We start from the raw sequence: 26,365 nt of genomic DNA, 5'->3' as shown, positions 1-26,365 counted from the left end.
GTCTGTGACCTTGAGCCTGGACTTTCACCTTTTGGATCTTCAGTTTCCTCATTTTTTTAAAAAAATATATTTTATTGATTTTTTACAGAGAGGAGGGGAGAGGGATAGAGAGTTAAAAACATCGATGAGAGAGAAACACCCATCAGCTGCCTCCTGCACACCCCCCACTGAGGATGTGCCTGCAACCAAGGTACATGCCCCTGACTGGAATCGAACCCGGGACCCCTCAGTCCGCAGGCCGACGCTCCATCCACTGAGCCAAACCGGTTAGAGCTCCTCATTTTTTAAAAAATATGTATTTTTTAAAAATATACATTGACTTCAGAGAGGACGGGAAAGGGAGAGAGAAATAGAAACATCAGTGATAACAGAGAATCATTGATCGGCTGCCTCCTGCACGCCCCACATTGGGGTCCGAGCCCACAACCCGGGCATGTGCCCTTGACCGGGAATTGAACCGTGACCTCCTGGTTATAGGTCGATGCTCAACCACGGAACCACGCCGTCCGGGCATCTGTAACGGCGGCTCTACCTGCCGTGTTGCCGTGGCAGCGAAGTCCCTATAGTATTCAGCACAGCGCCCAGCACATCAACACGCTCAGGGGAATGCTTTCGCTTCTCCGGTCCAGTTTTTAAGTCAAGAGGACACGGGTACTTCAGTGAGGCCTCTCCCAACTCCTTGGCTATGTGTGTGTACGTACATCCTGCAGCAACGCCTGCCGGGTCCCCACGCCCACTGTCACGCTGCTGATTCGGCACTGCCCACTATGGTGGCCGCTAGCTGCGTGTGGCGATTTATACGCAAATGAATTAAAAGTTCAATCGAACCCTTCAGTCCCTCCGTCTCACTAGCTACATTTCAGCGTGAGGCCGGTGGCTACCGCGCTGGACAGATGCAGGCCATTTCCTGGCCGCGGAAGGTTCCGGTGGACAGCGGGGCGTCTCTGTTCCCTGGTATGTCTCCAGGGTACCGCCTGCGCCCAGCCGGTGGGTTCTAGCAAAATGCAAATTCCCTGTGAGTGTGGGGGTGGGTCTCAGCAAGGCCCCAAGGCCTGCTGGCACGTTTAGGTAATGCTCACCTACCCAGGAAACTCAAACTTATTCCGTGTATCTCAGCACCTGCCCGCCCGGGGTCGCTCAGATCCGGCCCCCAAACCCTGACGTCACGCGTGCACCTCAACATTACACTCCCGTTCCGTTGCAGGCACCCCGGGATGCCACAGGCACAGCCAAACACCCTGGCTCCAACCCCACTCCGAGAACTCCAAGGCAAGGAGAACCCATGGCCGGCTGCACCCCAGCATCCAGCACTCCTGTGTGGGACCCCCCCCACCCCCCGCCAGCGCACACGCAGACCCCCCAGCGCCTCCCTATGATCTCCACCGGCCCCAGCACGTACTAATAATAGCGCGTGTGCTCCCCGCGCACACCAATTACCTACCCACACAGTCGGCTGAACAGCCCTCCATGAATACGCCAGTATATTTCAGTAGCAGCCCCACACATCCCAGTACGCGCCGATCATAACGCCCCCTCACTGTGCTCTCAGTATATTCCCACAGCACGCCCCCTGAGCACATCCCAGCACACACCAGCAATACCGAACGCGCTCCTCCTGTGTTTTGATACCCACCCGCCCCCCCAACCACACAAGCACCCCTTACACTCTCATGATCCCCAAGACTTCCACCGTCAAATCCCTACGTTCGTACCCTAGCGACAGTGCCCTGCCCTGCCCGCCCCCTCCACCCCTGACTGTAACCCGTGCGCTCCACAGCACGTGTGTGTACAGGTAGACTCGCCCCAGCGACCGCCCTCGCTCAAGTTCACAGGGTCCATCCAGCACCTATGCCCTCACCACACCCACCACGCCTCCCTGACTTCCTGTTCGGGCCTTTTATCAGCCACCTTTGCTGCTGGGAGGAGGGGGTGTGGGAAGAGGAGGGGGGAGGGCTTGAAAGGAGTGAAGGGGGTGGAGGGACGGATGGGAGGGGGGAAAGGAGGCCAAGGAGACTCGAACAGCGAACAGGGAGTGGACAGCGAACAGGGACAGGGACAGGGCCAACGGGAATTGGTGGAGAGGCCAGAGCTGCCTGCCCCTGACCATGCAGGCACCCTGTGACACCCTTGTCCCCACCGCACACCCTGACACCCTCCTCTGAGCCCTGCTGCCCTGGCTACCCCCCCCCCCCCACATCCCTTCCAGGTCTCCAGGGCCCCCCAGTGGCCAGCAGTGCCCTTCGGCTCTCCTTTATGTCTCACTCACAGCCACAAACCCCTACCTTCCCCACGCCTGCCCCTGGAATCTCTCTTTCACCTCCAGGCTATCCTGACCGCCCCCCCCCCCATACACAAGCCTTCCCCCACACACCCCAGCCTCCAATATAATGCAAGGAAACCCCCGCCCCCCCCCCCCCATGCCCAGTGCACACCAAGAAGCAGCGCGGGCTGTGTGCAAGGCGGTGCGTCCAGCCCTCACAAGCGAAATAACTCACTGTCTCCACAGCCAGCATCCGAGGTGGGTGTGAGTGCTGCTTCCACTCGACAAGTCAGGAAACAGGCACAGAAAGGTTAAGCGACTTGCCCGAGGTCACGGAGTGAATGACATTCTTCCACAGCCCCCGGGAAGATGCCTGGGAACTGCAGTCGTCACAGCCGCCTCTCTCTCCCCACAGCACCCAGACACCTCGAGCACACACGCACCTGCCCCAAATCCACTACAAGTGCCCCTCCCGGCTGCAATTCACCCCAGGCTATGCCACCAGCACAACAACAACAACAATGGGTTACAGTTACTGAGCTGCTCCTGAAGGCCAGACTGCTCTGAGCACTGCCCATTGATTTATTCATTTAGTCCTCACAACGGCCCTGGGGGAGAGGGGTTGACTGCGACTGTTCCCATTTTACAGATGAGGAAAGCGAGGCACAGAGAAATCACTTGCTCAAAACCACAGCAGCTGGAATAGCGTCAAAGCCGAGATTGGAATCCCCAACAGGCAACCCATGTACCCCAGTAATGTCCAAACACCCCCCGATCATCGCAGCACCCCTTCTGCCCCTCCCTCTCATGCATCCCCGTCACATACACGCTCCTCGCTCCTCTCTCCTCCCCACTCCTGTGCCTTTCGCACCCAGTCCCCACCAGACGTGGTGTCTCCCTCATCCCACCCCATTCTCCTTGACTTCCCAGCTGCCCTCTTGCCCCTGTGGCTTCCTGAGACTATGTCCCCCCTCCTCACTCCTGTGTGTCCCCCTCTCTACAGCTTGCTCCCTGCTCCTCCAGTTCATCTGCCAGCTCCCCTCCACCCTAACCCACCACATCAGCCCTCACTTCCCAAAGCCCTCATCACACCCTGGGGTCGCCCCTGCACCGCCCCCCCCTGTGCTCTTGCCTCCTTTCTCAAGTGTCCTCCTCAGATTCCTATGACCTCTCCCCCCTCCCTTTCCCTCATCCTGCCCACATCCTCCTGCACCTCTGCATGAACCCCACTGTGTCCCCTACGGCACCCTCAGCTCCTCTCATACTCCCTGGTCCCCCCCCTCCCGCCCCATTATCCGTGAGAGCCTCTTCCTCCTTCTGCATCCTCAGCTCACTCCATCACACACCTCTCCACCTCCTTCCCTTGCAGCTGCATTTCATTTACATCCCCTGCACCCTCGGTCTACGCTGCCTAAACCCCACCCCACCCCCCTCACTGGTCCTGCATCCCCTCCTTACCCCATTGCTCCGCACACTCCATGCGCCCGCCATGCCCCAGTGTCCCGTACCCCCACTTCAGCGTGCGCCGTTCCACCCTGACACCCTCCCGCCCGGACCGCTAACCCCACCCCCTGCTCCAGTCTTGCTACCCACGCAGCACCCCATTCATGATCCAGGCTGCTGACTACCTGCCCGGCAGGAACACACACAATGCTCTCCCCCCGGCCATCCCGCGGCGACCCCAGGGGCCTCGGAGCCCGGTGGCCGGCCGGCTCTTGTTCCCTGGATCCCACCCCGCGGGGACTGCAGCAGCGCCCACTCCCCCCGCCCCCACCCGCAGGTCCCTCTCACACCCAGGAGCCCACAGCCCAGAGCCCGCTGCTGCACGCGGCGCCCCCTCCGGCCCGCAGCCCCTCCCCGTGTACCCATCTCCACGGGCACCTCCGGGGCGGGCACAGAGGTCCCCATGCAGGCGGGCGGCCCCCTTCCAGGCCGCGGAGTGGCACACACAGCAGATGCAGCTCCCCGTGCAGAAGCTCAGCCATGGCTCGGCACACGTGCCCTTCACAGCACAGCCCCCTGGGGGCAGGGAGAGGGGCGCACAGGCACAGAGACACAGAGGGCTGGGGGGGGGGGAGGGGACAGGCCTGGCACGGGAGGGTGGGTGTGGGGAAAGAGCCGCAGTGCCTGGGACACACACACACACACACACAGTCCCCAGACAGCCTCTCTATCACTCCAAGTCACACAGAGACAGACGCCGTCAAACAGGGACACACAGATGGACACAGCTGGGGGGTGGGCTGGGAGCCCACCATCTCCCATCCTACCCTGTCTCTCTCCCTCTCTCTCTCACACAGCTGCAGGCCGTCACACACACACACACACACACACACACACACACACACACGCACACTGACACAGCCACACTGACACACGCAGTCGCACAGTGACACGCAGCGGAAAAAGCAGAGGGGAGAGGAGGCCTGGCGGGATGCGTGTGCGATGGGGGGGCGGGGGGGGTGACTGTGAATGGAGGAGAGGGGTATGAATGGGGGGACTTGCCGACTCCGGGAAGGGGTGTGGGGAAACGGGGATCAGAGGAGCAGGGGCCTGGGGTAGAGGCGCCTCCGGGGAGAGCCACTGTGGCTCCCCAAGGGGAGGGCTCCACGGGGTGGGGGCGCTGAGGGCGGCAGAAAGGGCGAATGGGTTCCAAACCCCAAAGTGGGGGGCCCGTTTGGAGGGGCTCGCTGCCGGGAAGGTCTTGGAGGGAGATTGAGGGGGGGCCGGGCAGGGCCTGTGACGGGGTAGAGGAGAGACTCCTGGGTTGGGGGGTGCGTGCGCGGCCCCAGGAAAAGGATGAGAGGATGGAGAAGAGGCGCAGAGAAGGTGAGGGGAGACGGGGGAGGAGGGGGCGACCCGGGGGCGGGGAGGAGGCGGGGAGGGGGGCACCAGCGGCGGGGGAGGGTCGTCCCCGCACCGGGCCCAGCCGGCAGGAAGGAGCGCTCGTACCTGTAGATGTACCAGACGCTGCGCCGCCGGGGCCCCAGGGCCGGCCAGCTGGAGGAGAGCGCGGGGGGCGGCTGCGGCAGGGAGGCCCCGCTGGGGCCGCCCCCGAGACCCCCGCCGCCGCCGACCGCAGACAAAGCCATCGCCGCCGCGGCCCTGGCCCGGGTCCGGGTCCGGGTCCGGGTCCCGGCCGCCCCCGCCGCCGCCGCCGCGTCCCCGTCCCCGCTCGGCCGAACCCCCGTGTCCGGGCCCCCAGGCCCCGCCTCATGCTGACCCGCGCCGGGAGGGGGAGGGGGCGCGCACCCTCCCGCGGTGGGGAGGGCAGGGCCGGGGGCTCACATGCCGGGGGGCGCGGGGCGCGGGGCGCGGGTCGGGCCGCCGCGGGAGCGCAGGGACCGCGGACGCGCCGGCTTCAGCACCGCGGACAGCTCCGGAGGCGGCGGCGGGCGCGAGGCTTAACCCCTTGGCGTCCTGCGCCCGGCGGCGGCGGCGGCGGCGTTGGAGGGGGCCGGGCCGCGGGGGAGGGGGCCAGGAGGGGAACGCGGGGCCCCCTTGGCGGGAGAAGGGGGAGGGGCGAGGCGCGGGGGGGGAAGGGGGAGGCACTTCCGGTCTGGGCCCCCCCCTAACCCTCTCTCCCTCCAGAGCCCTCCCGCGCAGGTGCAGAGCGAGGGAGAGCGGGAGAGGGACACGCAACGCGCACAAGATGCCTCGAGCCCCGCGTGCAGGGACGCGCTGACCGAGCCCACTTCCAGGGCAGGGACCCCGCGGTGAGAGAGGCCCCGGGAGGGGGCACGCAGCCCCCCGCCACAGGCGACATACCGAGCACCCCAATACAGTCCGCAAGGGCCGGGAAGGGAAGGTCAGGACATTCAGACCGGGCCCCAAGGCCGAGAGACAACCCTCCCCCAAGAACCCCAGGCGGAGGGGCGCACACACCTCCCCTCCCTGGGACACACGGGGGAGGAGAGAGGGCGCAGAGGCCACAGGCCGAGGGGCCCCGACCCCCAGCTCCTGCGGGATGCAAGACGCACATACGGGACAGGACAGGCCGCCACAGAAAGGGTCGGGCAGGGCAGGGCAGGCAGGAGGCTCGGACACACCACACACACCCCGCAGCGCATTCCAGGGGCACAGGAAGTGGAGAAGGAGGGGAGGGGAAGTTCTGGACAGGACAGTTGAGGGCCAGAGGGACCACCCCCATCGGGCAGGTGGAGCCAGGGGCCCCCGGACCAAGGCCAAGGAGAGGCCCAGGGAGACAGTGATGGAGACAAGAAGCAGAGGCTGATGGGAGCCCCGGGGAGGGGAGGACCTCCATACTCACCCGGTGCCCAGAGCCGGCCACGTGCCAGGCGAAGACGCACAACGGTCAAGCGCCTCTGACACTTGGGGCGCAGGGTGGCAACCCAGCCCCACCCTGTCTCCCCACATTGTCATTCCTCCTCCTCCCCACCCCACCCCATCCCCACTGGCAGGACACAGACACGGAGGTTTGGACACATTTAATGGGAGGATGCTACGAACAAGGAGACCCTTCCCTGATGGGGGGGGGGGGGAGGGGAGGGGTAGGGGAGGGTGTCATCTTTGATGCCCAATTAGGACCACCCCTCCCCCACAGCCTTGCCCTTCCGCAGGCCCAAGTCCTGGAGTCCTCCCCTCCTAGGCCCCTCCCCCAACACCCCAGGCCGAGCTGCAGATCAGTCGGACGGATGCAAAGGCATGCACACGACTGTATGTGCTGATGCGCCCAAACGGGACATGCACGGAGAGGGACAGGCGTGTGCAGGGACCCGCCTGCCCGCCTGCCCGCCGTCAGCGGACACACTGCCGTCTCTAGAAACACCTGCCCTCAGTCTCAGACATACAGACTCAGGGAAACACAGATGTGCAGAGCCGGCTGCACCGCTGGCCTCGCCGTGCAGCCATGAGCGACAGCCCCCAACGCACCCCTCTCCGCAGGCCAGGCCCTCTGCCCGGCGCGGACACGCACAGGGCTATCCGTCCAGGGGCCTGCAGCCACACATGCGTGCGGACACGTGCCATGCACACCCACAGAGACACATGGGCAAGAACACACTCAGGGAGACCATACAGGGGCGCTGGCCTGTGGGAGACGTTCACGCCCCGGAAACCAGCTCTGGTCGTGCACACGCACACACGGCCACCCACCCCCAGGCACCCCTTCCTGCCATTCCTGACCCCGCCCCCCCCGGCCCCCCCTCACCTCACCGGGCCAATCCCATCCATCAAGCTTCAGAAGCAAGTCAGCCAGCAGCCAGGGAGGGGAAAGGTGTCAGTGTGCCCCTCCCCGCCCCCACCCGCCTGGCCCGGCTCCACCCACACCCAGAGCGAGGGAGGTGTGGGATGCACGGGTTTCCACTGCACATGACCGCACAGAGATGGGGCACATGAAGGCACATGGGGGGCCTCCAGCCAGCCAGACACACAGACCCAGGGACCCCAGGCAACGCCCCCACCCCGCCGTGTCCACCCCATTGGTGGTTGGCCACCCGGGGGCTGAGCAGTCTCAGTGGCTGCCAAGCAAGGCAGGTTGGGGGACTGGGCTGTGTGGTCAGAAGCTAACTCGGCCTTGCCCCACCCCTGGATCAAACTTGGGAGGGAGCAGATGAGAAAGTGGGCTTGGCGGTCGTGGAGATATCTTAAAGGCGGAGGGTGAAGGGAGGCAGGGGGCACCGAGGGCGTAAGGACATTTACCTGGGGGCATCAAAGCTGTCATAGGAGCCCACGGTGTAATGCCGGAATAGCCTCTTGGCCTTGTCACTGCGGCTCTCTGCAGGGGACAGGGGTGGCCTTGGCCCTCATCCTCGAAACCACAAGCCCGCCCCCAGCCCTCCTGGCATGAGCCTTCCCCCTGCCCCCCAGCACCCTCCCGTCGGGAAGGGGAGGGGAGGGGTGGGCTGAGCAAGCACCCTGGGGTACATCGGAGGCAGCCGGGCTCCCCCATACCTTGCTTTCCCTCCTGGGAGCGGTTGGCCACCTCTTCCAGGCAGTCGGAGGGGAACCAGCCGATGCGACCTTTGACCTGGCCTTCCCAGAAGCCTCCTTCCCCGATGCTGAGCACTGGGCGGGGAGCAGGAAATGGAAACGTTTCTCCGTGTCCGCGGGGTCCCTGCCCCAGCGCAACGATGCGCAACCTTCCCACGATTCCCGCCCCCGGCACGGGGAGCAGCCCCAGGCCCTGGCCCGGAGCTCGGCTGGGATACACCACGGTTGTGGGTTCAATCCCCGGTCAGGGCACATGCAACAATCAACCAATGAATGCTTCAGGAAGTGGAGCAACAAGTCCTTCTCTCTCTCTCTCTCCCTTCCTCTCTCTAAAATCAATAATTAAAAATGCTAAATAAAATAAATGTCCGAGGAAGGGGTGAGGGAAGCACGTCTAGGTTTCCGGACCCAATGGGGACGCCCAGAGGCCCCGGGGAAGAGGGCGTGTCCATGCCACGGCTCCCGGGTAGGGACCCGTCCACAAGTGGCCCTCATCCCCCCTGGGAACCGGCCGCAGCTCAGCTGTTCTATCATTTCCCTAAACCCCCCCAGGCAGCCCCATCCCCGCCCCCCCCCCCCACCTCCCACAGTCTCCTTGCCACCTAATCTTGTGTCATTTGCTCCCAGGCCCTGCCCCTGCCTGTCTTTGCCCCCCTCCCCCGCCCCCCTTCGCCATCTAGAAGAGAGAAGAGATTAGAATCACCTCTTTTCTTCTCTCTACCCCACAGAACCGGAGGGCCTTTCCTGCCCGTCCTCCCTCTAAGCCCCCGGCACCCGGTGAGCAATAGCCTGTGCCACACCCGGCGGCCGTGCCGGGCACCGGCACTCAGCGATGGACGGGCGGCGGGGACGGCGCCTGCTTATCCAGCTCTCACTCTGAACCAGAGCCCTTAGAGGGGGGTTCCTTTGGTGACCCCCATCTTACTGATGGGAACACTGAGGCTTGGGGATCCGAGGTCACGGGCTCAGGGTTAGACGGCTTGTAATGGACAGCTCTGTCCGCTTCCCGGGGGAACACTGGGCTCAACACGCTCCTCACTCCCACCAGCATTCCCCCCACCCCCCCAACACACACACCTCCCTCGCTCAATCCGCACGCCCACCCTGACAGGCAACGGCGGGTTTCCCGTGTCTCCCCGTGTTGTGGATGAAGAAGCTATCGCTGTAGCAGAGAAGCCCCTCGCCCAGATTTGAGTCGGGCGTGTGATGCTTTTCCCTCCACAAGCCGCCTGCACAGAGCATCTGGGAGGTGACACTGAGACGCTCAAGGTCGCAGGAGCACGGGAGACGGGGTGACAGGAGTCTGGGCTCTTGGCTGGCTCCGCCAGGCCTGTGGGTAGCCTTGGCATCAGCCGTGGCTTCACTGAGCTGAGGTTTATTTAGGGCCGGTCGTGAGTCAGGCATCGGAGCAGACGCTGGGTGGAGCCAAGGGACACATAAATGTGGTTCTTGCCCTCACGGAGCTTCCACACGGGTGGGTGCCCATTGGAGGCGGGAGTCTGCCAGTGACCTCGCGATTGGAAATGGAGGTTAGCACGCACGGGGGAAAAGACAGGGTCTCCGGAGAAGAAGACAGGGTGTCCGGAGACAGGCAGAGGGGAGTGCATGCATTGGACGGTCAAGGGGACCAGGAGGGCGTCCCAGAAGACAGGACCTGTAGGCCTGAGGATCCTAGGAGCGGAGGAGGCAGGGAGAGGGAGGAGGGGCTGTCCAGGCAGAAGGAACAGCATGTGCAAAGGGCTTGGTGTGGAGAAACGTTTCGGGCATTTGAGGGACGGCAAGAAGGACACGGTCCCTGGGATCTTGTGGGTGAAGAAGTGGCAGGAGATGAGGGGGGTGGGTGGGCAGGGAGGGCCTTGTAGGCCGGGCTCAGGCCCTGGGCTTGGATCCTGAGCGCAGAGGGAGCCTCGCTACCTCGTCGGGAGGAGGCGAGACTTGGGACATCGTGGCTGTGGGTACGCCCGGAGGCAGGGAAGTGCCTTTTAATGAAAGGGAAGGAGATTGGAAACAGGGCCGTGCGTCCTCTCCCTGAGCCCTAGGATTGGGCTTGCAGTTCAGAAAGACGCATGGAGGATACCGCCCAGGGCCCTCTGCCTGCCCGGAAGGCCCCTCACACCTGCCCCCAGTTTCCCTTTCTTCTTTCTCACCTCAAATCACAGTCCAAACCACGCCCCCCCCCCCCCCACACACACACACTTCCTGTCTCTCTCTCTCTTCCCCACCCCCTGCACGCTGCCTCTGGAGGCACTGCCTGGCCCCCACCATTAGCTCTTGCATTCATTCATTCATGTGTTCATTCATTCATTCGTTCATTCATTCATTCATTCGGCAGATGCGCATTCAGGCCTCCGGTGTGCTCCACGCATCATGAAGCCGGGCCCTTGCGACCCAGAAACCAATCCCCTGTGACCTCAGCTTCAGGAACTCAGGCCGTGGGCAGACGGACCACAAAACAGATGCAATCACACAGCCCGCCTGATGCCCTGATCCCTGGCCCACGCACACCCTCACCCGTGGGAGGACCCGCCCAGCTTCCCCAGGTGGCCAGGGTCTCTCTCCTCTCAGTGCCAGGAGAGGGGGCCACTTATGACGCCCGCGGCTGTACTTGTTACGTGCGAAGCATCGTTCTGCGCGCTTTACGGGAGGTGATCCTTTCATCTTCCCAGGGGTCCCATTTTACAGATGAGGAAGCTCAGGTCCAGAGAAATCATGTGCCTGAGGCCACCCAGCCAGGAGGGGGTGGGGCCAGGATTGAATCCCAGCAGCCGGGCCCTCAACCGCTATCCTACTCAGCTCCCCAACCCCGTGTGAACGACACACCTGCAGCTTCCCGTCTCCAAACCCCATGCTGTTCATGATGAGTGGAGCACACCGGAGGCCTCAATGGGCATCTGCTGAATGAATGAATGAATGAACGAACGAACGAACAAATGAATGAATGAATGAACAAATGAAGGAATGAATGGACGAATGAATGGAGGAATGAATGGACGAACGAACAAATGAATGAATGAATGAATGAACGAACAAATGAATGAATGAACAAATGAATGAATGAATGGACGGACGAACAAATGAATGAATGAATGAACAAATGAAGGAATGAATGAACAAATGAATGGACGAATGAACAAATGAATGAATGGACAAACGAATGAATGAACAAATGCAGTCAGGGTGCACATGGGAGGCAGCTGATCCATGCTTCTCTCTCTCAAAAAATCAATAAAAATAATGAAATCTAAACAAAACAAAACAAAACAGTCCCTGTTCAGGGAGCCCTGGGCCCGGACGGGGCTTCACACACCCGCGGTCTCATGGGAGCCAGTAGGCACCGCGTTTCTCAGAAGACCTGGCAGAGGCAGGAGGGGAAGGCAGGCGGCTGGCCTCCCACTCCCCAGGAGGTAGCAGAGAGACTGCGGGCGGGCACAGCTGGGGGCCTCGGGCCAGTGGCTCCCCTGCCTGAGGCTCTGGTCCCCAGCTGTGGGATGCATCCGCCACCCTCCTGCAGGGTCCTGAGTGAGAGACCAGGCCGGGAACCGCTCCCATGCCCGGCGGGGTGCCAGGGCCCGCGGCTGACGGCATCACCTCAGTTACCCTCTGTGCTCCTCGGGGCAGAAGGGGCGCCTCGGGGCTCCCCACGGCCTCCAGGGTGCACGGAACAGTCTAGAGCTGTCGGTCCTGCCCGCCCTCCCTGAACACTCGGCTCACCTGCCCGCGCCCTGGCCCGCGCTGCCCGCTCACCTTTGATCTTCTCGCCCTTGCTCAGGGAGATCTCCCCCTCGGCCTGGGCCTGGTAGGACTTCACCGCCATGAAGGAGCGTCCGGGCACGGCCGAGTAGAGCTTCCTGCGTCGCCCGCGGCTGCCCAGGGAGCCCCCGGGCCCCCCTGAGCCCCCGGTGCCCCCGGCCGGTTCCCGGGGCGTCCCGCTGGAGCTGCATACACAGAGGGCGTGAGAGGCAGGGCGGGGTGGAGGGAGGGCGCCTCTGGGAGACAGGGGGCCTTGGAGGGGCAGGAAGAGATGGGGCATCGGGTGGGGGAGGGGGTGTGAGTGGGTGTCCCAGCGCTGGAGTCCTGGGAGGGGGGCATCTGGGGCCCCCTGGCTCCCGGCGCTGCCCCCTCCCCCAGGCCTGCAGGCCCCCCTGAGCCAGCCTCCGGAAGCTGGGCCCCGACCCCAGCCCCATCCTGGCTGCTCACTAGTGACGCCTCCTCAGGGCTGGGGTCCAGGCCCCCTGCCCGGCATTCCCAGTCCCAGGGTCTCCTCCCTCCGGCCACAGCCCCCCTCTCCCTCCTCAGCCAGCCCACCCTCCCCTCTGCCCTGAGGGGTCTCTCTGCTCCCCTCCCTCCTCTCCTCCTCCACTTCACCTCCAGGCTCGGACACCTCTCCCTTAGCCCCTCGCCGCCCCCCACCCCCACCCCCTCAGCCTGCTCTCACCTCACCCTGTCTTTCTATCTGTCCTCAGGGGCTAGAAGCAACGTTCCTTTTGGGGTGCCCCCCTGGCCCCCCCAGGAGCAGGTGCACGTGGGACTGGCTCCTACACCCTCCCTTCCTCAAGGGTCAGGAGTGAGGCCTGGGGCCTGGGGGGACCAGGCGGTGGATGGATGGCTGGGGGACAGAAGGTAGACAGCTGAGCTGGCCTGGGGCGTGGTGGCTCTGAGGAGGGGATCTGGCCGGGTTGGGGTCTGTCCCTGGGACCAGGGCTGAGCCCTCCCTACCTGGGCCGTCCACGGGGCTGCCTCTTGGCCTCCTCGGGGTGCCTCCCCCGGGATGGGGAGCGAGCCCGGGCGCCCCGGGGGCTGCTGGCACTTCGGAGGGTCCCGGTGCTGAGCTTGGTGCTGGGGGCCGAGGGCTGCGACTGGCCCTGGGGCGCGGAGGTGGGGGCGGGGGCCCCTGTGGACGAGGCCCCCGGGGCGGCGAACACCATCCAGTCGGGCAGGGCCATGCTGGTGTCACTGTTGGCCCGCAGCAGCGCGGGCGGCACCGTCAGCCCGGCGCTCGGGGGTCCCCGTCGCCGGGCCGCATACTTGGGGGACTCCTGGAAGGGCACTGAGAGGGCACGGTGGTGGGGGCAGAGGGGAGGGGAGACAGAGGCGGGCGGTGGGGGACACGCAGGCGAGAGACGGTGAGAGAGGCACCAGGGGAGAAAGACCGAGATGAGAAAGACTGGGGGAACCTCGAATCGCGCCCCCTACCACCATTTAGACATTCGAGGTCCTCAATCCCATCCTGGCCCCCGAACCATGTCCTCTGACTCCCCGACCCTGCCTAGACCCTACCACGCACCCCCAGGTGCCCCCAGCTCTCCCCTGGGCCCAGCCCCACCTACTCACCCACGTCCTGCTCTCGATGGTTTCGAATCAGCTCCCCCAGTTCAAAATTCCCAGCAATCACTGCCACCTGGAGGGGGCACAGGGGGGGGGTGGCCCCGGCACAGGGAGAGGGGCAGGAAGCAGTCAGGTCCCCGGCTGGCTGCTCCCTCTGCCCGTCCCCCCAACACCTTCACCCCAGAGACTGCCCTCCCTCTCTCCCAGCTGGCCTCGTGGCCCCACCTTCCTGACCCCTCTGAGTTCTTCACACCGCCCCCCCCCGCCCCCCAACACCCGATCCCACAGCCCCGGACCTGGAAGGCGGTCTGTCCGTTGTTATTCTTGACGTCCTTGCTGGCCCCGCGATAGAGGAGGATCCTAGCACAGGTCTCCTGAGGGCGGGGGTCAGGGGCACAGGGTGAAGGGGAAGAAGACAACGAAGGTCCCACGTGTGGGCACGGCCCCGCCCTAAGAACTTCAGACCCTGGCCGGGACGCGCAGTGGTTAGCGTACCATCCCCATCCGCCAAGGGTGTGGGTTCAATCCCCAGTCAGGGCACATACAGGAAGCGGGCAACGAACGCATCCATACGTGGAACAACAAATCGATGTTTTTCTCTCTCAAAATCAATCAACCAACAAAAGAACTTGGGGAAGAGTGTGATGTCAGCCTGCCCTGCCCAGGACAGCAGCCACTTGCCGCGTGTGGCTCCTGAGCCTTTTCATGTGGCCGAGCTGAGAGGGGCCGCGTGTCAAACACAGGCTGGACAACTCCAAGGGCTCGGCATGAACAAAATAAAGTGAGTATCTCAAATAACGTTTATGTTGATGACATGTTACGATGATACGATTTTGGCTACAAAGGGTTAAAAAAATGCAACTGAAATTCATGACACCTGTTCCTTTTTCCTTTTTTTTTTTTTTTTTTAATGTGGCTCCTGGGGCATTTAAAATTACACCTAACTGGTTTGGCACAGTGGATAGAGTGTTGGCCTGTGGACTGAAGGGTCCCGGGTTTGATTCCAGTCAAGGACACATGCCCAGGTTGTGGGCTTGATCCCCAGTGTGGGGCGGGAAGGAGGCAGCCGATCCATGATTCTCTCACATTGTTGGTGTTTCTCTCTCTCTCTCTCTCTCTTCCTCTCTGAAATCAACAAAAATATACTTTTTAAAAATAAAAAATAAAGAAAATTATACCTGTGACTTGGATGGTGCTAATCCAAACCAGGGCTTCTCTCAAAAAAAAAAAAAAAAATCCTATATAATAAAAGGGTAATATGCAAATTGACCCTAACTGCTGAATGACCAGGAAGGAACGGTCGCTATGACATGGTTGCTATGACATGGTCGCTATGACATGCACTGACCACCAGGGAACAGACGCTCAATGCAGGGGCTGCCCCCTGGTGGTCAGTGCGGTCCCACAGGGGAAGCTCTGCTCAGCCACAAGCCGGGCTGATGACTGTGAGCGCAGTGGCGGTGGCGGGAGCCTCTTCTGCCTCCTCAGTGCTGCCCGACTGACGGCTTAGGGAGTGGACCTAAGCTGTCAGTTGGACATCCCCGAGGGCTCCCGGGCTGCCAGAGGGCACAGGCCGGGCTGAGGGACCCCCCTCCACCCCAGTGCATGAATTTTCATGCACCAGGTCTCTAGAAAAGAAATAAACCAGGGCTTCCCCACCATCCTGTGCATCCGAGGAGGCAGAGCAGCATCCCTGGCCTCTACCACTAGATGGCAGTAGCATCCCCTCCCATCCTGACAACCAGGAGTGTCAGCAGACAGTGACAGAGGTCTCGGGGTGGGGGTCAGGGGGGTGGGGGGTTAAGGGGGGCAGAAGCCGCCCACCTAACCCTCACGGAGGGCTTACTATGCCGCATGCCAGGTGCTCAGCACCTCAGAGGCGGGAGCTCGCGGAATCGCCCGACAATCGCGGGAGATAGAAAGTATTGTTCCCATTTTTCAGATGAGGAAAACGAAGGCTTCACACGGAGGTCAAGGTCACGGGGCTGGCTCATCAGGGCTCAAGCCCAGGTCTATCTGCCCCCAGAGCCCCTGCTCTGAATCACACGCTCGGTGAGAGCCAGAAGGAAGGGCCTTTGCACCTGCTGCTTCCCCTGCTCGGAATTCTCTGCCCTGCCATCTTCGCATAGCGCAAAGATTTCTCACGTCACTCACCCTGTCAAAATGAACTCTGTCCTGTTCCCGGCTTTATTTTCTTTTTTAAAAAAAATGTATTTTTATTTATTTCAGAGAGGAAGGGGGGAGAAAGAGAGAGAGAGACATCAATGATGAGAGAGAACCATTGATCAGCTGCCTCCTGCACGCCCCACACTGGGGATCAAGCCCGCAACCCAGGCATGTGCCCCGACCGGGAATCGAACCTTGACCTCTTGGTTCACAGGTCGACGCTCAACCACTGAGCCACGCCGGCCGGCCCCTGCTTTATTTTCGTTTAGACGACACCTGCTATGTCCCAGGCATGCTTTTAAGCCCGTTTTAGCTCATCTTCTCCCTCACACTGTCTCCCTGAAGTCACGTTTCTATTTCATTGGTCTCCTCAGCATCCCTCCCCCTCCTACCTTGTCCCTTTCCTAGCGGCTTGGTTCTGTCTGTGGCGCTCACCGCCTGGAACAGTGCCTGGCCCCGGGGAGCCGTCCGATAAGCAGGTGCTGAATGAGGGACGGTCCTCTGCCTTTGCCTGAGCCTGGCCAAACCCAACCTGTCCCCGAAGCCCAGCTCAACTCTCCTCCAGCTCCCCGGACACTAACTGCACCGGCAGGTTCACCAAGAACCTCCTCGCTCTGACCCTCTCTGTTCCACAAATCGAGCCCGTCCTGCAGGACAAGTTCAGGGACGGCAAATCCATGGCCCAAGTCACACAGCCTGTTAGAGGCGCGGCTAGGACTCCAACCTGGCCTTCTAACCCTTCCCCTCCTACTGCTTCTCTGTTTCACCACTCCGATGGCCCAGGCCAGTCACGGCAGAGCAACGGGTGTGTGTTTGCATGTGTGTGTGTGTGTGTGTGTGTGTGTCTGTGTGCGCACACGCTGTCCCCCCACCTAGAGTGTCAACCGCTGCCAGGTGTGAGTTCGCGTGTCTGCCCGCCCCTCGCCGACACCTTGCCTGCTTAGCACACGGCCAGAGCATCAACACCAGCTCCCCCAGCTTCTCCCATCTTCTCCCGGGGAACCCCGTGTTTACTGGTGTCCTAGCACGTATCTCTCAGCTCGGCGATTATTTGTTTACACGTCTGCCTCTTTGCCAGACTGTGGCTCCCCTCCCCCTCCCCAGGGCAGGCGCCATGCTGAGTCTGATTCATCCATCTCCCATCCCGCACACAGTCGATGCTCAAGAAACAGGCATGGCCCTGGCCGGTTTGGCTCAGTGGATAGAGCATGGGTCGGCCTGTGGACTGAAGGGTTCTGGGTTCGATTCCAGTCAAGGGTGCATGCCGGGGTTGTGGGCTCGATCCCCAGTGTGAGGCGTGCAGGAGGCAGCCGATCCATGATTCTCTCTCATCACTGATGTTTCACTCTCTCTCTCCCTCTCCCTTTCTCTCTGAAATCAATAATACACACACACACACACACACACACACACATATATACATACATATATATGAAACAGGCAGAGAAAGGATGGGGATGGAGGACGTGGTGCTGAGTCAGTCATTCATTCCTTGAGTCATTCAATCCAGCCTGAAGCGAACCCCTGGGCTGGTTGCTGCAGGCTTGGGGGAGAAGAAGGTGGCTGACCCATCACTCATTCATTCATTCATTCACTCCCTCAACAAACATGCCTCTAGGCCTAGTACAGCGGATGGGTCGGACTTAGCCGAGCCTTGAGCTCCCGGCCTCGACATGGACCTGACCTTCACCACCAGGGCTAGACGGGCATGCCAGGGGGCCAGGGCAGCAGAGTGTGAGGAAATGCCAGGCCCAGCGCTGGGCCCTGGAAACATAACGTCTGGGAGGGCAGACAAGGGGAGAGAAGTAGAGAAAGACCTCACGCGTGCGGAGCGTCTGTTCGTTAAGCACCTGGCCAAGAGCAAGCAAAACCATTCAGCCGCCTGGTCCTTTGCCGTTGGCCCATTTCACAGACGAGCAGGAGGACGGCAAGGAGGGGGAGCGGCTGGCCCATCCGACTTGCCAGGAGGAATGGTTCTCCTTATTAATTCCTCATCTTACATTTCCCCTGCTCAAATGAATGGTGCGGTTCCCACCTCCTGACTGGATCCTGACTGATAACGGTTACGATAATGACAATAATTATTATTATTACAGCCGCCTTCCAGGGATGAGCACTTAATATACGGGATCTCTCATCCCCTTCAATCAGCTGATGCCATTCCCAAGTCAGGGAGAGGGCGGAGCCTCCCGGAGGGGACAGGGCTTGTTTGGGGGCCCCCCCTGGGCTGTCCCCAGGCCATGCAAAGTGGGGAGGGGGGAGCCAGGGGGCTGGAGCAGAGGCCGTGGCAGGGAGCAGGAGAGACAGAAGCACCGCACCCCCCCCCCCCCCACGTCCTCCCTCTGCAGGCGCCAAGCAGACTGCGTGCTGGGTGGCGTGTGGCTACCTGCCAATCCCAGCTCTGCCAGTGCTGGGGCACAGGGGGCGGGGCTGTGTTGGAGACAGACAGGGGGGAGGGGAGAAGGGGCTGTGGATCCGCAGCGGTGGCCACGCCCTGAGCGACCCTGGGGGGACAGGCAGGGAGCCTTTGGAAGTGGGTGGGGAGACTGAGGCTGGGAGGGGCTCCCGCCCAAGACCGCCTGCCACACAAGTAGCAAGGGGCTGGCCATCAGGCCGAAAGCGCCAGCTCCTGCCAACCCAGCTGGCCCAGCGGAACTGAGACCCTCTGCCAGCTCTTTGCAGGTTGCCTCCAGGCCTGAGGGAGCCTGAATTGCTGCCATTTACAACACACTGTGGGGGGGGGGGGGCGGGGGCAGGGGCGGGGCGCCCCCCCTCCAGTGGCTGGGGCTTGGTCTTTCCTCTGCCCCCTGCAGGGCCCTCCCCATGGGCACTGGTGCTCAGCAGGCGCTGTGCTGGCGGCTGAAGGGAGACTGTCCCGTCTGGTGATGGTCCCGACTCTCTCCGCCCTGGCCATGCCCCGGCCCCGAGCGCCCTTTCTCCCCGCTTTCTACTCAGCTGACACCTGCTCACCTGGGCACAGGTGGCACCAGCCTGGAGCCCGAGCCCACCCGTGGGCTCCCACAGGGACCTGGATCCCCGTGAGCTCCCTCTGCGCCCTCTGTCCTCCTCGCTCACTACCTGGTCCTCAGCACCCAGTTCCGGGCCTGACACAGGGACCATGCTCAGTAAGCGCTTGTTGGATGGATGATGGAGGGATGGATGGACGGACGGACGGACGGACGGATGGGCGGAACAGAGGAGGGGCAGAGAGCGCAGGGAGGCCAGGGCTGGAGCCGGGGCCCGCGCAGACCTTGTTGTAGAGGGCGCAGATGTGCAGCGCCGTGTTCCCCGAGGCGTTCTGGGCTCCGGGCTCAGCCCCGTAGAAGAGCAGGTGCTCCAGGTGCTGGGAGTGACCCCGCTGGCAGGCCTGGGGGGACAGGAGCCGCGGGGGCCGGTCAGACCCACGGCCCTGCTCCCTTCGGCCCCTGCTCCCTCTTGGCGACCTCGGTCGTCGCCTCACCTGTCCTTCCGAGGCCCAGGCGTCCGGCCTGGCCCCTCAGAGGCCCCAGAAGCCGTCCCCGCCCATGTTCCCTCGGGGTTCCGGTGTGGGCACCCCCATCGCTTCCTCTTTGGGGGCCCTGTGCCCTCACCTCCACCCTCCGTGAGGCCCCCCCAGCATCTGATCCCCAGCCCCTCGGACCAGGGTCCCTGATCCGTGCCCCCCTGTGGGCCCAGGCACCCTGCCCTGTGCCCAGCGCGCCCCCCCCCGCCCCCCGCCCCAGGCGGGAGCACCTGGTGGATCTCTTGCCAGCCGTTCTCATCAGCCACGCCCAGCTGGGCGCGGTTGTACAGCAGCAGCTCGCAGCAGCGGGGGTCGCCCCCCACCATAGCCGTGTGGAACAGAGGGGTCAGCCCCCGGCGGTCCTTGTAGTTGGGGGAGCCCCCGAGATCCAGGAGTGCCTAGGAAGGGAGACAAGACAGACAACAGTCGCGGGGGGACTGGCTTGTCCTGAAGAGCCAGCCGGGCGGGGAGTCCGGTGACCTCCACTGGCCAAGGCCAAGCTCAGTGCTGATGCCCTTGTGCGACCTTGAGCCTGGCCCTTGCTCTCTCTGAGCCTCTCCCATCCCCGGTGAACCATGAGGGGACTGGGAGGAGGCCTGCAGACTAACCTTCCCCCTAGGCCAGTGGTCGGCCAACTGCGGCTCGCGAGCCACATGCGGCTCTTTGGCCCCTTGAGTGTGGCTCGTCCACAAAATACCACGTGTGGGCGCGCACGTACAGTGCGATTGAAACTTCGTGGCCCATGTGCAGAAGTCGGTATTTTGTGGACGAGCCACACTCAAGGGGCCAAAGAGCCGCATGTGGCTCGGGAGCCGTGGTTTACCGACCACTGCCCTAGAGCCTAGGGGGACGTGGGATGAGCTGTAGAGGGAACGCGGGGCCTCATGCCCACCTACTCGGTGGGACGGCCGTGGGGACCGATGACAGAACTGAGTCTGGCCCCAGAAGGCCCCTGGCCAAGTGGGAGGTGTCATTGGGACCAAGATCCCAAGGATGGGGCCCAGGAGGAGGCCTTGGGAAGAGCCAGTTTGGGTCAGGGCCAGCGGGCCAGCCTCGCTGGGGCCAGGGGCCCTGGGGGCAGGGAGGGTCCATTCAAGGGACCCCTCTGGGCACAGAAGGCTGGAGGCATCGAGTGGTATCAGGACAGTGTTGGCGCGGCCCTGTGGGAGGACGGCCCGCTAGGCGCCATCCAATAGCACGCTCTGCAGCCACGGCCACGGTCACAGCTGCATCGCCCAACTCGGCAGCCACACATGGCTAGAAAGCCCAGGAAGCCCAAGGTTTTTGTTTTAAAATATATTTCAGAGAGGAAGGGAGAGGGGGAGAGAGAGAAACATCCATGATGAGAGAGAGTCACTGATCAGCTGCCTCCTGCACACCCCACACTGGGGATGGAGCCCGCAACCCGGGCATGTGCCCTGACCGGGAATCAAACCGTGACCTCCCGGTTTAGAGGTCAATGCTCAACCACTGAGCCACACTGGCCGGGCGCCAGAAGCCTAAGTTTTGATTTTCGTTCACTTTAGTCCATTTAGATCTAAACAGCCCAGGTGGCTAGTGGCTACTAGAACTGACAGGTCTGGTCTGGATCTGGGGGGAGGGCAGGGCACTGGGGGACATTCGAGGGTCTGTGGGTTTCAGGGTATAAGAGGCTTGTTGGCGGGAGTTTGACTACGTTTGGGGTTCTTTTTCTTTTTAAATATATTTTTATTGATTTCAGAGAGGAAGGGAGAGGGACAGAGCGATAGCAACATCAATGATGAGAGAGAATCATTGATCGGTTGCCTCCTGCACGTCCCCCCGCCCCCTGGGGATCAAGCCCGCAACCCAGGCATGTGCCCTTAAACAGAATCGAACCCAGGACCCTTCAGTCCACAGGCCGACGCTCTATCCACTGAGCCAAACCAGCCAGGGCACGTTTGGGGTTCTTCAAAAAGGGGTTGGAGCCGAAACCGGTTTGGCTCAGTGGATAGAGCGTCGGCCTGCGGACTGAAGGGTCCCAGGTTCGATTCCGGTCAAGGGCATGTACCTGGGTTGCGGGCACATCCCCAGTGGGGGATGTGCAGGAGGCGGCTGATCGATGTTTCTCTCTCATCGATGTTTCTGACTCTCTATCTCTCTCCCTTCCTCTCTGTAAAAAATCAATAAAATATATAAAAAAAAAAAAGGGGGTTGGAGAAAGGGAGGTGGAGGGGGGCCCGTTAAGCTGGGCTACCTGTGGATCTGGGCGTTTACCCACAGCTACGTATCTTTGGGGGTGATCTATCCTGGCCTGTGTGTGAAGAGGGCTCAAGCCCCCTCGGGAGGGGGTGGGAGGAAGGGAACAGCAGCCCTGGCCGGGTAGCTCAGTTGGATAGAGCATCATCCTGATACCCCAAGGTTCTGGGCTCGATCCCCGGTCAGCCACACAGAAGAATCAACCAATGAATGCAGAAACGAGTGCGACAACACGTCGATGTCGCTCTCCAATCGATATATTTAAGAAAAAGGGAAGCCCTAACCGGTTTGGCTCAGTGGATAGAGCGTCGGCCTGCGGACTGAAGGGTCCCAGGTTCGATTCCGGTCAAGGGCATGTACCTTGGCTGCAGGCACATCCCCAGTGGGGGGTGTGCAGGAGGCAGCTGATCGATGTTTCTCTCTCATCGATGTTTCTGACTCTCTATCCCTCTCCCTTCCTCTCTGTAAAAAATCAATAAAATATATTTTTTTAAAAAAAGAAGAAAAAAAGAAAAAGAAAAAGGGAAGAGCATCTTAAAATAAGACTGTGCAAGCTGACTCCGTGGATGTACTTTGTGGGTAGATGTGGCTCCTCTATTCGGGCGGAGGGGCCGCACTGGCAGGCGAGAGAAGGGGGCGTGTGCTTGGGGAGTGAACGCTGGGCTGGGAAGGGTAGAGGGGGCTGTGTTTGCAGGTGTGTGTGTGGAGGAGGGTCTCTACCCCTCAGGGACACAGTGGCAGGTGCTGCTGGGTCAGAGGGGGTGGGGGACACCGAGTATCTGGGTGCCGGGAGAGTCAGGTCATCTACCTGGGCCCAGGGGAAGGCCCGTGTGACGACCAGCTGTAGCGGATCCTGAGCTGGGTGGTGGCTGCACCTGGGGCCTGAGCGGGGATCTCAGACCAGTGGGAGGCGTGACCATGGAGGGGGCGGGGGAGGGAGGGTCCGGGGCAGTGATGGCAAACCTATGACATGCATGTCAGAGGTGACACACGAACTCATTTTTTTGGTTGATTTTTCCTTGTTAAATGGCATTTAAATATATAAAATAAATCTCAAAAATATAAGTCGCCCTGACCGGTTTGGCTCAGTGGATAGAGCGTTGGCCTGCGGACTGAAGGGTCCCAGGTTCGATTCCGGTCAAGGGCATGTACCTTGGTTGCAGGCACATCCCCAGTGGGAGATGTGCAGGAGGCAGCTGATAGATGTTTCTCTCTCATGGATGTTTCTAACTCTCTATCTCTCTCCCTTCCACTCTGTAAAAGAAAAAAAAATCAATAAAATATATTAAAAAAAAAAAAAAAGAAAAAAATATATATAAGTCTTTGGTTTACCCTGGTTACAAAGATCAAATAATTTCTATATGTGACACGGCACCAGAGTTAAGTTAGGGTTTTTCAAAATGCTGACACGCTGAGTTCAGAAGGTTCGCCATCGCTGGTCTGGAGCCATTTGCCGGGGACAGTCTGTGTGGGAAACACGGCGATTTGGGGGTGTCTCGTATCTGCGGGAGCGTCCTGGGGGGCTGGCGCCTCACCGTGAGAGCCAGGCAGTGCCGGGCACACGCGGCCTTGTGCAGGGCTGTCATGCCATCCCGGGCTCGGAAGTCGATGTGGGCCCCGCCCAGGCACAGGGTTCGAATCACGTCTACGGAGCCTTCTGTCTGGGCAGCCAGCGTCAGGGGGGTCTCTGAGGGTGAGACAGCCAGTCACATGCAGCCCCCAGGCCTGGTGCTGGGCGCCTCCCTGGAGCCCCTGACCCCGTCCCTACCTCCTGAATCCGAGTCGTGGTAATTGGGGTCCAGCCCCTTGTCCAGCAGCCGCGCCACCTTGTCAGACGTCCCGAGCTGCACGTATTCCAGAAACTTCTTCAGTCCGGTCTGGGTCGTGGACAAGAGAGAGGACAGGCCCGTGAGGGAGCCGGGGATAAAGCTGGGATCTCCGGTGAAATTCACAGTGAGCCCCACAAGGCATTGAGAGTCCCTAGTAGCCACTTTTTAAAAAAAGAAAGGGGGCCCTGGCCGGTGTGGCTCAGTGGTTGAGCATCGACCTATGAGCCAGGAGGTCACGGTTCGATTCCCGGTCAGGGCACATGCCTGGGTTGCGGGCTCGACCTCCAGTAGGGGGGGCGTGCAGGAGGCAGCTGATCAATGATTCTCTCTCATCATCCATGTTTCTATCTCTCGCTCCCTCTCCCTTCCTCTCTGAAGTCAATAAAAATCAGTATAAATACGTTAAAAATAAATAAATAAAAAGAAAGGGGCCCCTAGCTGGTTTGGCTCAGTGGTTGGAGCATCGGCCCTTGGACCGAAGGGTCTCAGGTTCGATTCCCAGTGAAGGGCACATACTTTGGCTGCAGGTTCCCCAGCCCCGGTGCGAGCATGTGTAGGAGACAAACCAATCGATGTGTCTCTCTCACATCAATGTTTCTCTCTCTCTCTCTCTCTCTCTCTCTCTCTCTCTCTCTCTCCCCCCTCCTCCCTCCTTTCCACTCTCTCTAGGAATCAATGGGAAAATATATCCTTGGGTGAGGATAAAAAAAAGAATAGAAAAGAAAAGAAAGGAAAGTAAAAGAAAATACAGGGAACAGCATGGCTGGATAGCTCAGTAGGTTAGAACATGGTCCTGATACACCAAGGTTGTGGGCCTGATCCCCGGTCAGGGCACATACAAGAACCAACCAATGAATGCATCAGTAAGTGGAACAACAAATTGATGTTTCTCTCTCCCTCCCCACCCCCACCCCCCCGCCACCTCTTAAATCAACCAATAAATAAATAAAACTTTTTAATTTTAAAAAATGCCCTGGCTGGTGTGGCTCAGTTGGTTGAGGGTCATCCCTTGCACCAAGAGGTCACAGGTTCAGGTCAGGGCACGTGCCCAGGTTTTGAGCTCGATCCCCAGCAGGGGGCGTGCAGAAGGCAGCTGACCAATGCTTCTCTCTCATCCATGTTTCTTTGAAGTCTGGCATGCATTTCACTCTCAGAGCCTGGCTAAGCGCGGGGACCCACCACACTTGCACGTGCTGGGGAGCTGTCTGTGGCCGGTGGCTCCCGCAGTGGACAGCACAGGTGCGGAGGGGTGGAATATTGGGGGGAGGACTAGGCCGAATGCATGCTGGGGGGAGACGAGGAGGAATCCCCAAATGACAAGGATCCTTCACTTCACTGTTTTTTGTTTTTAATATGTTTTATTGATTTTTTTTTACAGAGAGGAAAGGAGAGGGATAGAGAATTAGAGACATCGATCAGCTGCCTCCTGCACACTTCCTACTGGGGATGTGCCTGCAACCAAGACACATGCCCTTGACCGGAATCGAACCTGGGGCCCTTCAGTCCGCAGGCAGACGCTCTACCCACTGAGCCAAACCAAATCAATAAAAAAAAAAAATTTTTTTTTTATTGATTTCCAAGAGGAAGGGAGAGGGAGAGAGAGAGAGAAACATCAATGATGAGAGAGAATCATTGATGGACTGCCTCCTGCACGCCCCCTACTGGGGATCGAGCCTGCAACCTGGGCATGTGCCCTGACCGGGAATCTAACTGTGACCTCCGGGTTCATAGGTCAACGCTCAACCACTGAGCCACACTGGCCGGGCTTCGCTTCACTGTGGACCAAAGCAGCCCCCTCGCCCTGGCTGGTGTGGCTCAGTGGATAGAGCATCGGCCTGCGGACTGAAGGGTCCCGGGTTCGATTCCGGTCAAGGGCACGTACCTGGGTTGGGGGCACATCCCCAGTGGGGAGTGTGCAGGAGGCAGCTGATCGATGTTTCTCTCTCATCGATGTTTCTGACTCTCTATCCCTCTCCCCTCCTCTCTGTAAAAAATCAATAAAATAGATTTAAAAAAAAAACCACAAAAAACAAAGCAGCCCCCTGGCTTCCTCCCAGCTTTCCGGGACCAGCAGAGACACATGGTCCGAGCACGGGAAGGCAAGGGGCCTGGAGGACAGAAGTGGCTGGGGACGGGCATCCCTGGACCTGGTAGAGGTTAGGCCATGGGATTGGGGGACTCGGGGAATCTACGAATCAACCCCAGGCAGCAGGGCACTGGGCGTCACAGTCCAGGCTGAGGAGGGTGAGGGACCCTGCATGGGTATGAGGGACCCAGGAGGTGGGACAGGGCAGTGCAAGCATGAAGACGGTGGGAGCCAGGCGGACGCGGTGTGGGCCCGGGCACAGGAATGAGGGGCACAAGGGGAGGTTCAGGAGTTACGATACGGGGAGGGGGGGTCTGGGGGGCTGTCCTGGCAGAGGAACGAAAGGGTCCAGGGATGTGGAGGGCTGTCAGGAAGAGGTGGGGGAGGCAGGGGCTGGGGAGTGGGCTCCGGGCAGGGCACAGGGAGATGGGGGGGGGGGAGCAGGTGCCAGCAGGGTCCTCTCACCTTTGTGTGCAGCTTGGCCAGCTGCTTCTCGTCCAGGTTGGTCTGTTTGTAAACGCGGGTCTTGTACCGGAACTGAGGCGAGGGGCGGGGGAAGGGAGGCAGAGGCCAGAGTCAGGGCCTGGGGAGGAGGCCGGACTCCCGCTGAGCTCGGGGCCAGGGTGCAAACAGCCACGGCCTGGGCTGGGTGGGCAGAGGGGGGTGCAGGCCGGCTGTGGGGGCGCAGACCGGCTGTGGGGGCGCAGGCCAGCTGTGGGGATGCAGGCCGGCTGTGGGGGCACAGGCCCGCTGTGGGGGCGCAGGCCGGCTGTGGGGGTGCAGGCCGGCTGTGGGGATGCAGGCCGGCTGTGGGGGTGCAGGCCCGCTGTGGGGGCACAGGCCCGCTGTGGGGGCGCAGACCGGCTGTGGGGGCGCAGGCCGGCTGTGGGGGCGCAGGCCGGCTGTGGGGGTGCAGGCCTGCTGTGCAGACTATCAGGGAAGGATCTCAAACACCTGCTAAAACTAGGAATCCTTCCCCAACGTGACGGGCGGGCGAGGAGAAGCCTGGAGCGGGGACGTGACTGTCC

At 61.2% G+C, this 26,365-nt stretch overlaps 1 protein-coding gene across 6 annotated transcripts in view; it reads right to left on the bottom strand.

The window, feature by feature from the left end:
• Positions 1-26,365, bottom strand: part of SHANK1 (SH3 and multiple ankyrin repeat domains 1) — a 53,368-nt gene that overhangs the window by 23,292 nt on the left and 3,711 nt on the right. For all 6 annotated transcript variants that reach the window (XM_059665276.1, XM_059665275.1, XM_059665271.1 and 3 more), the window contains exons 4-14: positions 25,803-25,874; positions 23,191-23,299; positions 22,958-23,109; positions 19,436-19,603; positions 18,954-19,070; positions 13,834-13,911; positions 13,544-13,610; positions 12,929-13,259; positions 11,957-12,147; positions 8,174-8,287; positions 7,922-7,997 (exon numbers count right to left, since the gene is read on the bottom strand). In XM_059665276.1, coding sequence (XP_059521259.1) covers positions 7,922-7,997; positions 8,174-8,287; positions 11,957-12,147; positions 12,929-13,259; positions 13,544-13,610; positions 13,834-13,911; positions 18,954-19,070; positions 19,436-19,603; positions 22,958-23,109; positions 23,191-23,299; positions 25,803-25,874 — 1,475 coding nt within the window. The remainder of the gene's footprint in view (positions 1-7,921; positions 7,998-8,173; positions 8,288-11,956; positions 12,148-12,928; positions 13,260-13,543; positions 13,611-13,833; positions 13,912-18,953; positions 19,071-19,435; positions 19,604-22,957; positions 23,110-23,190; positions 23,300-25,802; positions 25,875-26,365) is intronic.

Source organism: Myotis daubentonii, chromosome 15 (assembly GCF_963259705.1).
Source record: "Myotis daubentonii chromosome 15, mMyoDau2.1, whole genome shotgun sequence".
NCBI lineage: Eukaryota > Metazoa > Chordata > Mammalia > Chiroptera > Vespertilionidae > Myotis > Myotis daubentonii.
Note: the sequence above shows the minus strand (reverse complement) of the source record. Positions and strands in the feature narration are given on the sequence as shown.